The following is a 12,964-nucleotide window of genomic DNA, read 5'->3' on the forward strand; positions in this document are numbered from 1 at the left end:
GACTGTTGTTATTATTACAAGAACTATGAGGCAGAAAATTATGCAAGACTACTCCATACCTACTATAGGACACATTATCATCTCAAAACACGATCACGAGTCTAAAACTGCCCTATAGTCAATGTGAGACATCCATACTTTATAATATAGATATTCCCTGTATTAATAGTTATAATTACTTAGCAAAATAATAAAATATAATGATACACCAGGTACACTGTACGTACACATCGGATCCACTAGAAAAAAATGTAATGTTAAGCATCACATATTTTATTTGTACTTTATATATCTTGTAATTAATCATGCAAATAGCAGCCAAGTTGACACAAAATTATTACAAGCAGTCTGAGCCAGTATATATCGAGTTGCAGATGTCTAATTCAATTTGCCAACTTGACATGGGCGTGGCGTTCGGTTCACAAAAGCTTCTAATCGATATGATCGTTGAAAGTAATTTACATGCCGATACTGCACTGGAATCTTTTCTGTACCTTTCTTATTTATATAAAAACTAAACAGTAATTTTTTTTTTAAATACGTTTTGGAGTAAGATGGGTCTCCTAGGGTTTTGGGAGTCAACACAGTCAACGCCGCCTTTGTTGGTCCTTGGCTGCGCCGCCTAGCCGTTTTCCTTCCGGTCTACGTTTTTCTACGTATTGTTACCTGTTCTGGAAACAAGTTCCCTAGGGCATACCTCTGGTACTGTCGCTTAGGGCTCTATTTTTTCTTCTTGCTGTGAGATCAGAGTTCCTTCACCTGTGCTCGCGATGGCCCTCCCTCCTGGCATTCCTGATATCGACTTGCTGGGTGAAGAGGACGAAGTCCTGAACATTGGGGTGGTCGATATCGACCCTACTCTTGTGGCAGATGTTTGGCTGATCGGGAGAGTGCTGGCTCCTCACGTGGTGAGCAGGATCGGGCTCATCAAGTGCATGGAGAAACTATGGGAGTCTCGGAGTTGCGAGGAAGTTCGTTCTGTAGGAGGAAATCTCTTCGCGTTCAGATTCACCACCACCAATGCTAGGGACCTGGTTCTCCGATCGGGCCCTTGGTTCTTTGATCGGTTCCTGATTGCCTTGAATGTCTTCAACACGAGTGTGGATCCGAGCACCATCCCTCTGAATCGTGTTCCGTTCTGGATTCAAGTGCACGACTTACCTTATACATACAGATCAGAGAATCTTGCAAAGTCTCTGGGCAGAGCTTTTGATGGCTACCTGGGTTGGGACAAGTATTATGGACCGGGTCTCCGTTTCAGGGCGTGGGTTAATGTCGAAACTCCGCTGAGACGAGGGCAAAAGATTGCTGCTGCTGGGGGAAACTCCATCAAAATGTTCTTCAAATATGAGAAGCTTGTGAATTTTTGCTACCGTTGCGGCCGGATTGACCACATCAAACGACACTGTGAGATGGAGGCGACGGCGAGTGAGATTTATGGGGGATGGCTGAGAGCAGAAACTGATAATGAGGCTACCGGCAGAAGAGGCCAGAACTGGCAACGGGAGGAGGCACTACCCAATGAGGAAGAGGGAGACCAAGAGAGATATGAGGAAGTAGGAGATGATTCTGCTGTGAACACCAAGGTTGAGAACGAGCTTGATGTTGAAAAAGAGGTGGCCACGGGCATGCATAATGGAACATCCAAGGAAAAAGCTTTGGGCTCATCAATTCCAGTACAGACTGTGGGTGAAGGAAAAAAAGGAGAGGAGACCGTGGGGTTTATGGGAGAAAAAGACAAAGGAAAAGGTACACAAGATTTCTTTTTTGATAGTAAAAAAATTCCACATCATGTGGGGAAGCCTTTGGCAAAAAGAGGGCAGGGGATTTCTATTCGTGAACCAAAGAAACTTGAGAATAATTTTAAAAAGAGGGCCCATGTAGCATCTTCTTTGGGTGGCCACTTGCCCACAGGAGGATCACCACCGTTGAAGAAAACTAATACCGATACTGGATTGGGGATGTCGGAGACTGCGGTTCAGTCCCGCCCACCTCAATGAAGATTCTATCGTGGAACTGCCGTGGGCTTGGGAACCTGCGGGCAGTACGGGCTCTGAAAAGGCCCATCCACTCTAAAGTTCCTGATGTGGTACTTGTTATGGAAACTAGGCTATATGAGTCGGAGGTTTTGAGACATAGAGGGATTGGTGGTTTGCACAATGTTTTCCCAGTTCAGTGCGCAGGACAAGGGAGATCCAGAGCTGGAGGTTTATGTCTTTTTTGGGGAAGTGAAGTTGAAGTTGAGGTAATATCAGCTTCTTTACATCATATTTTGTTTAAGATTTTTCATTCTGAGGATAGAACAGAGATGAGGTGCTTGGGAGTTTATGCTTGGTTCGTCGGTTCACGCCAGACAGCTCTATTCCTTTTATGTGTTTTGGTGACTTTAATGACATCCTCTCCCTGGCAGATAAACTGGGAGGGGACCCCCCCTGATATTGATAGATTACAGAAGGTGTCTCAGGCATGTGCTGATTGTGAGTTGCATGAGGTTGATTTTTCAGGTTACCGGTTCACTTGGTCAAATAAGAGGAAGAAGCCTGACACAATTGAAGAGATATTAGATTATGCTCTTATTAATGAGGCGTGGGGAGCTCTATGGCCAGTAATTTCAGTCTATCACTTACCTCGCTACAGATCGGACCACAATCCGATTCTGGTGTTCAGTGGCTCTCGGAAAATGAGGAAAGAGTTGGCTAGGTCGAATTTGTTTCGTTTTGAACAGTTGTGGTTGCAGGAAGGGGATGAATGTGCTGAGGTGGTGACCGAAACATGGGAAAGAATGAGGGGAGATCTACCCGATAAAATTTCTCAGGTGGGGTCGGTTCTACAAGGGTGGGGAAAGGAAAAATTTGGAGATTTGCCGCGAAAAATTTCAAATCAGAGAGGCCTTCTAGAGAGACTTCAGAGGAGTGATCAGACTGATGAGGTGGTGGAGAGCACCAAGGAGGCCGAAAGGTTGTTAGATAGTTTGCTTGAGCAAGAGGAGGTCCTGTGGGCACAGAGATCCAGAGCATCTTGGCTAAAACTGGGAGACCGAAACACTGGTTTCTTTCATCAGAAAGCTTCACAGCGGCGGCGCAGGAACCTGATTGAGCTTCTCAAAGATGATAATGGGAGGAAATATGAGGATGACAGGGACATTTCTAGAGTGTTGATAGAGTATTTTGGGACTTTGTTCTCCACTTCTTCTCCAGTAGGGGTGGAAGAAACGACTGCACTTGTGGCTGGGCGGTTATCACCAGCTCATCTGGAGATTCTAGCAGATCCGTTCACAAAGGAAGATGTTGAGGAGGCTTTATTTCAGATGCATCCGACGAAGGCTCCAGGTCTAGACGGATTGCCAGCTCTTTTCTATCATTCGAATGTTTTCATTATATGAAGAAGAAAATAAATGGCCGGAATGGCATAATGGCTTTGAAATTAGACATGTCGAAAGCGTATGACAGAATTGAGTGGCCTTTTTTGAGGTCGGTGATGGAAAAAATGGGCTTCCCACTTTGTTGGGTGAATTTGATTATGAGCTGTGTTTCTACAGTTAATTTTTCTATTATGTTAAATGGCAATCCGCAGCCACAGTTTGCAACCGGAAGAGGGTTGCGACAGGGTGACCCGTTATCCCCTTATCTGTTCATCCTATGTGGTGAGGTTTTTTCTGCACTAATTGAGCGACAAATGTTGTCTGGTGGCCTTCATGGTCTAAAAATTGCACGTTCTGCACCTGCTATTTCTCACCTTTTGTTTGCAGATGATAGTATAATTTTTTCCCGTGCAAGTGTTCATGAAGCAGAATGTGTAAAAAATATTTTGCGAACATATGAACAAGCATCAGAACAAGTGATTAACCTGGATAAATCAATGCTTTCGGGTAGCCGAAATGTGCATGAAAATTGTCTTAATGAGCTTACACAGCTGTTGGGAGTAAAGGCAATTGAAAGTTTTGATAAATATCTAGGATTACCTACTATTATTGGCAAATCCAAAACTCAAATTTTTAATTTTGTTAAAGAAAGAGTTTGGAAAAAATTGAAAGGTTGGAAAGAAAAATCACTTTCCCGTGCTGGGAGGGAAGTACTTATTAAATATGTTGCTCAAGCTATTCCGTCTTATGTTATGTCATGTTTTATTTTACCTGATGGTATTTGTGCAGATATTGACCGGATGATTGCCCGTTTCTTTTGGGGCGGAGATGTGTCTCGGAGGGGACTTCATTGGACAAACTGGGCTAACTTGTGCAAGAGCAAGTGTGAGGGAGGGCTTGGTTTTAGGGACTTCAAAGCTTTTAATGAAGCTCTTGTGGCTAAAAATTGGTGGAGAATTTACATGTACCCGGATTCTTTGTTGGGTAGAGTTTTTAAAGCGGTTTATTTTCCTTCTGTGACTATCTTGGAGGCTAGAAAGGGATATAGGCCAAGCTATGCGTGGTCTAGTATCCTGAAAGCGGGGGGGGGGGGGGGGGGAGAATAGAGGGTGGCTTGAGGTGGAGAGTGGGGGATGGTACAAAAATAAATTTGTTGCTAGATAAATGGCTCCCAGATGGTTCCCCTTTGGTTTATAGACAGGAAACTGTGGAAGACCTTAGGCTGGAGAAAGTGGCGGATTTGATAGATAATGGGCGCTGGAATGTTGAGTTGATCCAAGAGGCTTTTAGTCCTCTCACTGCCCAGAAAATTTTGGCAATTCCACTTGCAAACCAAGGTAATGTGGATTCTATATATTGGTTTGATTCCACTAATGGCATTTATGTGTGTAAGTCAGGATACAATTTCATCAGGTCCTTGGTGGCTAGAGAGGAGGCTTCAACATCCTCGGGTCCTCTACTCCAGGCGAAGCTTTGGCGCAGGTTCTGGGCTAGCCCAGCCTTGCCACGGTGCAACGAAGTAGCTTGGAGGGCTGTACAAAATTTTCTTCCAATGAGAGGAGAACTTGTGAAGAGGGGGATGCAGCTTGGTCCATGCTGTCCTTTTTGCGAGACCGAAGTCGAGACATGTGGTCACTTGTTCTTGAAATTCCCTGCGGTAGAGAGGGTGTGGTTTGCGTCGGATTTGGCGATTAGAACTGAAAGTTTCAGCTCGGTTCATGCTTTGATGGTGGCGGTTTTAGAGGAGGATGATGTAGATTTTATAGCAGCAGTACAACAGCTTATGTACGTGATTTGGGAGGCTCGGAACTCCATGGTGTTCAATGGGAGGAAACTGGATGTGGGAGATGTGCTGCGGAGGTCATCCATGTTGAAGCCTTGGGATGATGGTATTCATATTCCTCAATCACTGACAGCTTCACGCCCTGCAAATTGGAAAAGGCCAGAGGAAGGAATTGTCAAAATAAATTTTGATGCTTCAGTTAAGAACGAGATTGGTGGTCTAGGAATGGTGGCTCGGGATTCTCATGGTGCGATTCTAGGAGCTGCAGCTTTGTATCCGGTTAGTGTGATCTCCCCTTTGCTTGGCGAGGCTTGCGGTTTCCGATGGGCACTGAAGTTGGCGACAGAGTTTGGTTTCCGATCAGTTTGCTTTGAAACTGACTGCTTACAGCTATTTGAATGGTGGAAGAAGGGCTCTATTGGTTTGTCTTATTTAGATACTATTGTTCGCGAATGTCGTCTTTTTACTTCTGCTTTTAGTTATTTTCAGTTTACCTTTGTGAGACGTTCAGGTAATTTAGTTGCCGATTTTCTGGCTAGGAATGCCTCTAATTTCCCCAACTCCGTTTGGGTGGAAGAGGTACCTCATGATGTAGATCACTTGGTGATCAACGATTCTTTGGCTTCATCGCCTGATTTGATTTAATTTAATTCCAGGTTTTTTTTTTGTTAAATCAGAAAATCACACCTAAACTTTGAGCGACATTTAAAAATCGTCTCTTACCAAAAATATTTCTGAAAATAAAAAGATATATGGAATTCATCCTTGCCGCCGTGTTAAAAGTTTAACAATCATTCTCAACTGAATAGCAACACCCCACCAAAAGAGAGAGGACACCTCTATTGGGGTAAAAAAGGTATGTTGATATACTATGACATGGCAAGTCGCTACTCTGAAGTAAATTTATGGTGAACATTAGTGTAAATTCCTACCATTGATTTTATTCCCAAGGATAACATAACTAACAATCTAACCTGTGCACTTAAGGTAGATCGCTATAGAGCCTCACAAAACAATTGGCTAGAGAGTAGATATTCAAAGCAGAGGAAGAAGAAGTAAATAAAAATCGCACCGCACCATCAAAGTAACTGTCGTGCTTCTACATATGAAGTCGATGCACAACCATTCCTTTGCGCTTGGACAAGAGGATTAAAATCTATATACTTTAGAAAAGAGGAAGGTTGTGAGACTCACCTAGATGATTTGACACTCCAAGACTCACTCTCACCCAACCTCCCTCTTTACATGACAAGTGTCACCTTCTTATTGTTTTAGACCAAAATAGTAGAAGCCCATTTTAATTTCAGTTTTTTATGGAGGCCCAATATTAAAATTAGTTTTTATTGTTTTTAGGCCCTCATTTGAGAAAGGAAATGCACTCAATCATGATTTTTTAATGGGTTAATGCAATAGTTTGACTAACATTTGATAAATTAGTAAATGCCGTAATATACATAAATAGCAATGATTTTGATTCATAGTAAAAAAATATAATTGATAGAATGGAAGCCGTAATACACGTTTCTTTTAATCACTCAATATTCGATACCTTCCATTCTATCCAATCATATTTTCCTATAAATTTGCAATTTGCATTAAGAGTAAAAAACATTTCACGGCATTAACTCAATTTGCAATTTTCAAAAATGGAATTAACTCAATTTTCAATTTTCCTATAATTACTCATTCTGATCAGTCAAAAAACATGCTGCCTGCAAATTAATCATATTAATTACAAATTCCGTCCACCCTTTTTTGTTTTTTTTTTTCCTTTTTTAACATGTATTGAGCAGTAACCCTAATTCTGAAATTCCTATATAAATCACCTCATGCTATTCTTCAACTTCATCATTTCTTCCCACCAACTATTAGCTTTGAAATATACTTTGTTCTAATGGCTATCGACAATCTTGCCACCATCGATGCTTCAAAGGAGAACTGGTCTATTGTTAGAAAGGTGAACCGTTTGTGGTTTAGTCCGAGCTTATATGGCACCAAGCTTCCATTTTCCATGGACATGATTCTTATGGATGACAAGGTAAATCATTTTTTCACATAATCACCATGTATCACGTTCTTTTTTTTTTAACAATAAATCTCTTAGTTGCTTTAAATTGATTATTACAAAATAGTTGTATAGTCTGTTTAGTAACTTGGGTTGTTTTTTTATTGTAGTATTTTTCAGTACAACCAAACATAAATTAAAGAAAACCATACTAATAGAAAGTAATTTATATAAGAAATTATCAAGCTTAATTTTATGATTTTAATGTGCAGCCAAATTTAAAGGGATAAAAGAGGTGCTATGCATAAAATTTATGTGCTTTTTACATTAAATAATTTTACTGAAGTCAATTATGCATTTCGTAAAAAATACGTAATAGTAGGCTTGAAAATTTGTCTTAATCAATCAATTTGTGCACATATTGAAATTATGATTATTAAATTGTACAGTTAAAGATACATTCATTTATTTATTTTCATGACAATCGCCTTATTAATTATACAAATAGCGAAGATACTGATCAGATTTGTGGTGGGTTACAAAGATTGATTAGGTTACAATAACAACACTAAATAAATCTTTCTTATTAAAAATCTAAATTTATTTTTGAAAAACAGACAAAAATGACATTTCCGTGATTAAAAACATTAAATTAAATTACTTTTTTCGAAACATTTTAAAAAAATAAATTATTATCTCTTTATCACAGACAAAATTAAAAGTGGACATTTATTTTGAAACGAAGGTAGTATTAAATATGTTATAAAAAATGTGTACAAGAAATGCGTGTAAATCAATCAACAATAAAAAGATTTCAGGATTGAAAAAATCTATATCAAAGCTTCATGTTTCTATTGTTGAAAAAATCTCTTATGTTCTCTTTTTATTGAATTTCAGGGTTGTAAGATTCATTCTTCGGTTAGGAAGACTCTTATATACCGATTCCAATCTTTGCTAAGTGAAGAACATGTATATCAGATTTCGTCCTTTGGTGTTGGTGAAAGCGGTCGTGATTTCCGTCCAACCTCGTATCCATTCAAGATTAACTTTGATATTCATACATTTGTGCGCTTGGTTCCCAACAAGTCTATCAACTTAAGCCCTTACAATTTTGTGCCAATATCTGATATAATGTTTGAGGACCTTGATACGTCTTTTCTTATAGGTATATACTCTTTTTTAGCCTTTTGTTTTTTAAATTACTGTTCTTAACTTTAGATTAATGTTTCTATGATTTGCAGATGTGATTGGAATTCTCACTGGTGCAAGTGGTGAACAAGAGTTTGAGAAAGATGGTACAAAGCAGAAAATAATTACTATTAAACTTGAACAAGATGGGTACACACATTATTTAATGTTTATTCATATTTTATTACTATTTAAGTGTTGACATTGTGAGGTATCTACAACCTCATCAAATTAATATATTTATTGTGGTTCGTTCATCTACATGTTTGCAACATATGTTCGGTTTCATATCTGTTATACTTACTGAAAATAGTCTAAACTAAGTTAAAACATATTACTACTCCCTCCGTTCCTAAATAACTGGTACTAATTTGGTTCTTTTTTTTGTTCCTATTTAACTGATACTTTTACAATTTCAAGAGAGCATTAATGCTACTTTATCAATTGTGCCCTTCATTTATTGTTGGTAGGAAAATTGAAAAGTTAGAATTGATAAGAGAGATAAATGGTATAATAGGAAGTTAGATAGTAATTTTAGTAAAACAAGAATATTAATTGCTACTTCTTAATATTTGTGCCACAACCTTAAAGTATCAGTTATATAGGAACGGAGGGAGTACTATTTATCTTTACAATAAATTTAATCATCGTGCAACGCACGGATAAAGAACACTAGTTTAAATAGAAATTAATAGTTATAATTTCCATATCAATGGCCATAGAGATCGAATATACATTAATGTGGCATACGAATCAAAGAAACACCATAGGAATAGAATAAAGAAGGGACATTATTGGGGTTTGTTATTTGGGATAATTTTAGTCATCAGTTGGTTTTTTCTTGTACTCTTTTCTTCACCCTTTTATATTTGGGTTTAGTACCCTTGTGCAAGTTTTCAATACAATTATCTGGTTTATCAAAAAAAAAAATGAGGAGAGAAATACCAGCGCATATAGTGCTATTGCTTCCTATGTTTTTTTTTTTTTTTTTTTTTTCCTATGTTGATTATCCATTGATGGAAATTATATCTGAAAATTATTGCCGCTTTGAATGTCATTAAACTCAAAATCCCCCAACAATGACAATCACATTTTTAGAAAGGAGGTACAAGATTTTTGAGCAATGGAAGGAGGAATTTTTGGAGAATGAAGATATAACTTTTTCTCAACAAAAAGTTTGAGCATAAGTGTTAATGTGCAGATAACTGAATTAATAACTATTTAATTAAGCAATGCCACAAATCTAATAAGTGAATTTTTCTTGAATTTAATGGACTCGAGACAAGACTCCACATCACGCCCATAACCTTCAAATTTGCAAGGGCTATGCGATAATAAATTTCCACATTACATTTTTAGGGCTTACATTCACCTTGATTTGCCAATATAAATTCAAATAATTGTTTTATCATATTTCTTTGCTATTGAACAATGAAATAAAAACCCCCAATTTTAGTTTACTTTTGCTTACTAAATTTAAGAATTAGTAGAATTGATAATTGAACGCAGTCCTTGTGGAAAACGATATCTTTTGTATTACTTCGGACAAATCTGTACACTTGCAGATTGGATATCGGGAAGCAAGTTGGAAATATAACAAACACCCAGTGTACCCAGGGTGCTAGGAATGCCCAAGGTTGTTGAAGAAGATAGTATGGAACAATTCCCACATAACCCTGGGAAGCAGTTAGCTTCCACTAAGAGTAGTCAAGTGGAGGTGGTGGAAGAATGTCCTTTTGAGCAACTAGAGTGTAACTTGAGCCAGGTGTTGATGTCATCTTCCAAGAGTGAATAACATATCCAAAATTTGAACTTTCAACGCTGTGAGCCAGACTTTATAAAAGAGAAGACCATGAGGCAGAGGCAACTTTTAACATTTTCTTCTTTTTCAAGGAAGATTTGACATCCTGTTGCAGACGTCTCTTCCTAGCATCGTGAGCTGCCAGAGTTGCGCCAGTAGAGCTCTTTGATGATGAAGCATTTAAAATGTCCTTTGAAGCAGTAGGTGGAATAATGAGTTCAGAATTTGCAGGTGCATCAGTTCTTTCAACACTTGATGATTCTTGCAGAGTCATTGGCAAAATCTGAGGAGGATTTTGATCACTCCTTTCGAATGGGTTTGGATTTTGATGAGGTGTGAGATTTGAGGCAAAATCAATGGAAACCACCATGCGCAACATAGAGAACTGCTTCAACATTAATGTGATGTGCCTTATGCTTTCTTTCATATTGTTTCGCCATGTGAGAGAGTGGATGGTTGATGTCGAAAATTTATATGGTCTTTTTGCCTCTTTTTTTTTTCTCTTTTATTTAGGTTTTATTATCTTTTTAGTTATTAAATAGAGTCTTTAGTTGCATTTAGGTCTTTCAAGTATTTTAGAGTCATCATTTTCATATTAGACTATCTCCAATGGTTTCAACATTCAACACCCTCAACACTCCACTTTTTCTCTTCCCAACACTCCACATCATCTTCTCTCTCCAATTCAACACTTCATTCAACTTTTACCCACTCCAATGGTTTTTCATTCAACACCCTACCCCCTACCCCACCACTTTTATTTCATATTTTAATTTAATTTTTATATTTTTCTTTTTATGATTTCATAAAATTAAAATTTTCGATAAAAATTAAATTAAATAAACTATTATCGATTTAATTTAATTTAATGTTTTTTTTTATTTAAATTAAATTAAATTAACGTAATATTTTTTTAACGTAAATTAAATTAAAACACTTAACAATTAATATTTTTTTAAAAAAATATACACAATAATTTATTTTATTTTATTAACTTCAAATGGAAGAAAAGAAACTAAGCACACAATAATAGAAAGAGGATAGTAGAAAGATAATAAGATGAATAAGATGATGGAAAACTTGGTTTTTTTTTTTTCTGTGTCCAAATCAAACGAACCAAGTCTCTATTTATAGAGAAAAAAAATCATGAATTTTGGTAAAAAAATTATATTTTAAAAATTTTTGTTTGAATGAAATAATTGAGTTGGAAAGATTAGGATAAACGAAAATCACCCGGACCAATCAAACGGAGCCACGTGTTGATATGCAACTCCTCTCTCTCTTCACTGGGTCCCACACGCAGGTTTCAACTATGTTGAAAATTTTCAACACCTCTCTCCTCCTTTCAACTTTCAACACCACATTTCAACACCATTAATCACCCATTTCAACATTCAACATCACACTTTCAACACCATTGTGCATAGTCTTAGTCTATTTTTAGTCTTTTATTGCATTTTAATCCTTAGAACTTGGTATTTTTGCATTTGAACCCTTGGTCTAGAATGTTAGAGTAATTGAGGGCATTATAAGAAGGAATCTTTTGTACCTATAACCTGAACTTTCATCGCTTAATATGCATTAGAATAGAGGTTTAGATATTACAAAGATTCTTTGATGGCGTGTTTAGTGTGCTTATGGCGATGATGACAAAAAAAGCTTGATGAAGAATTACAAGGGTTGATGAAGAGTAAGGGAAAAAGGGTTTCAGAAGTGAGCAATGATGACCAAAAGAGGTGTTGGGAGAAGTTACAAGCATTAAAGAAGAGATTGTGAGCTGAAGAATTGAAGTTGATTCCCCAGCAAAGGTTGCACGCATGTGCGTGTACCATATGGTGCGCACATGCATGCGTAGTCAGTGGCAGTGGCAGATCCATAAACATTAAGTTGTGGGGGCAAATATAGGTATAAATTTATAACATTGCAACATATTAGTATTAATTAAAAATGTTTTTTTGTTGAAAATATTGTCATTATAAATATGGCTATATATTATGTTTTTTCTTGGTAATTTTTTTTTCTTGACCAGGGTACCGACAACCGTGAGACTAATCCATCGCCCCACGGTTAGCCCACTAAGCGGTAGGGGGCTGACCAAGGTGTTTTCTCTATACGCAAGAGTTGAGATTGAGATTCGTAAATTTTTATATTTTGAAAACATTAAATGATAAAGTTTGAATTAAAAAATACTCCCTCCGATCCTTTTTATAAGAAAAACTTTGACCAAATCACACAAACTAAGAAAACTAATATTTTTTATACTACTATGCTTAATTCCAATGATGTCTTTTCCTTTTCACAAGAACAATCATGGTAATTACCATAAATGTTGACAATACCTATTGGGTGCTTGTAATTTCCCTCCAAATTTTTGCATGGGGAATATGTCCTTTTGCATTGGAATGAATTATTTGACTTAATTTTACAAGAGTGTTTCCTATAAAAAGGACAAAAACATTTCTAAATTATTTTTTATTAAAAGGACCGGAGGGAGTAAAAAAATCAATTGTGAAAACATGCATGAAAATCAATTTTAACTACAAATAATTTATTCATTTTGGAACCAATTAAGGTTTTTTTCGAATGTTCATATACTTTATATATTCAATACATTTGAGATTGATAATTTTTAATTTGTATAGAAGCCAATTTTTTTTTGTCAATTCCATATTTTATTTATATAACATGAAGTTCTGTGTAGTGGGTAGAAGAAAAATGTTTTGGGCTGAAGAGAAATTTTTATTTACATTGTAGAAACTATATAGAGACTGGAGTAGTGGGCCGATTGAGTGGTAATGGTCTGGACATTGGGGCACTTTAAATAAT

The 12,964-nt window shown here is 37.1% G+C and overlaps 1 protein-coding gene across 1 annotated transcript; it reads left to right on the top strand.

Moving 5' to 3' along the window:
• Positions 1 to 7,038: 7,038 nt before the first annotated feature.
• On the top strand, positions 7,039 to 10,477 carry LOC130724980 (uncharacterized). Its single transcript, XM_057576243.1, has 5 exons — positions 7,039 to 7,101; positions 8,047 to 8,314; positions 8,391 to 8,487; positions 9,903 to 9,973; positions 10,407 to 10,477. Exons 1-5 carry the CDS (start codon positions 7,039 to 7,041, stop codon positions 10,475 to 10,477), a joined length of 570 nt encoding a protein of 189 aa, XP_057432226.1.
• The last annotated feature ends 2,487 nt before the right edge of the window (positions 10,478 to 12,964 follow it).

The sequence above is a fragment of the Lotus japonicus genome, chromosome 6 (assembly GCF_012489685.1).
Source record: "Lotus japonicus ecotype B-129 chromosome 6, LjGifu_v1.2".
Taxonomy (NCBI): domain Eukaryota; kingdom Viridiplantae; phylum Streptophyta; class Magnoliopsida; order Fabales; family Fabaceae; genus Lotus; species Lotus japonicus.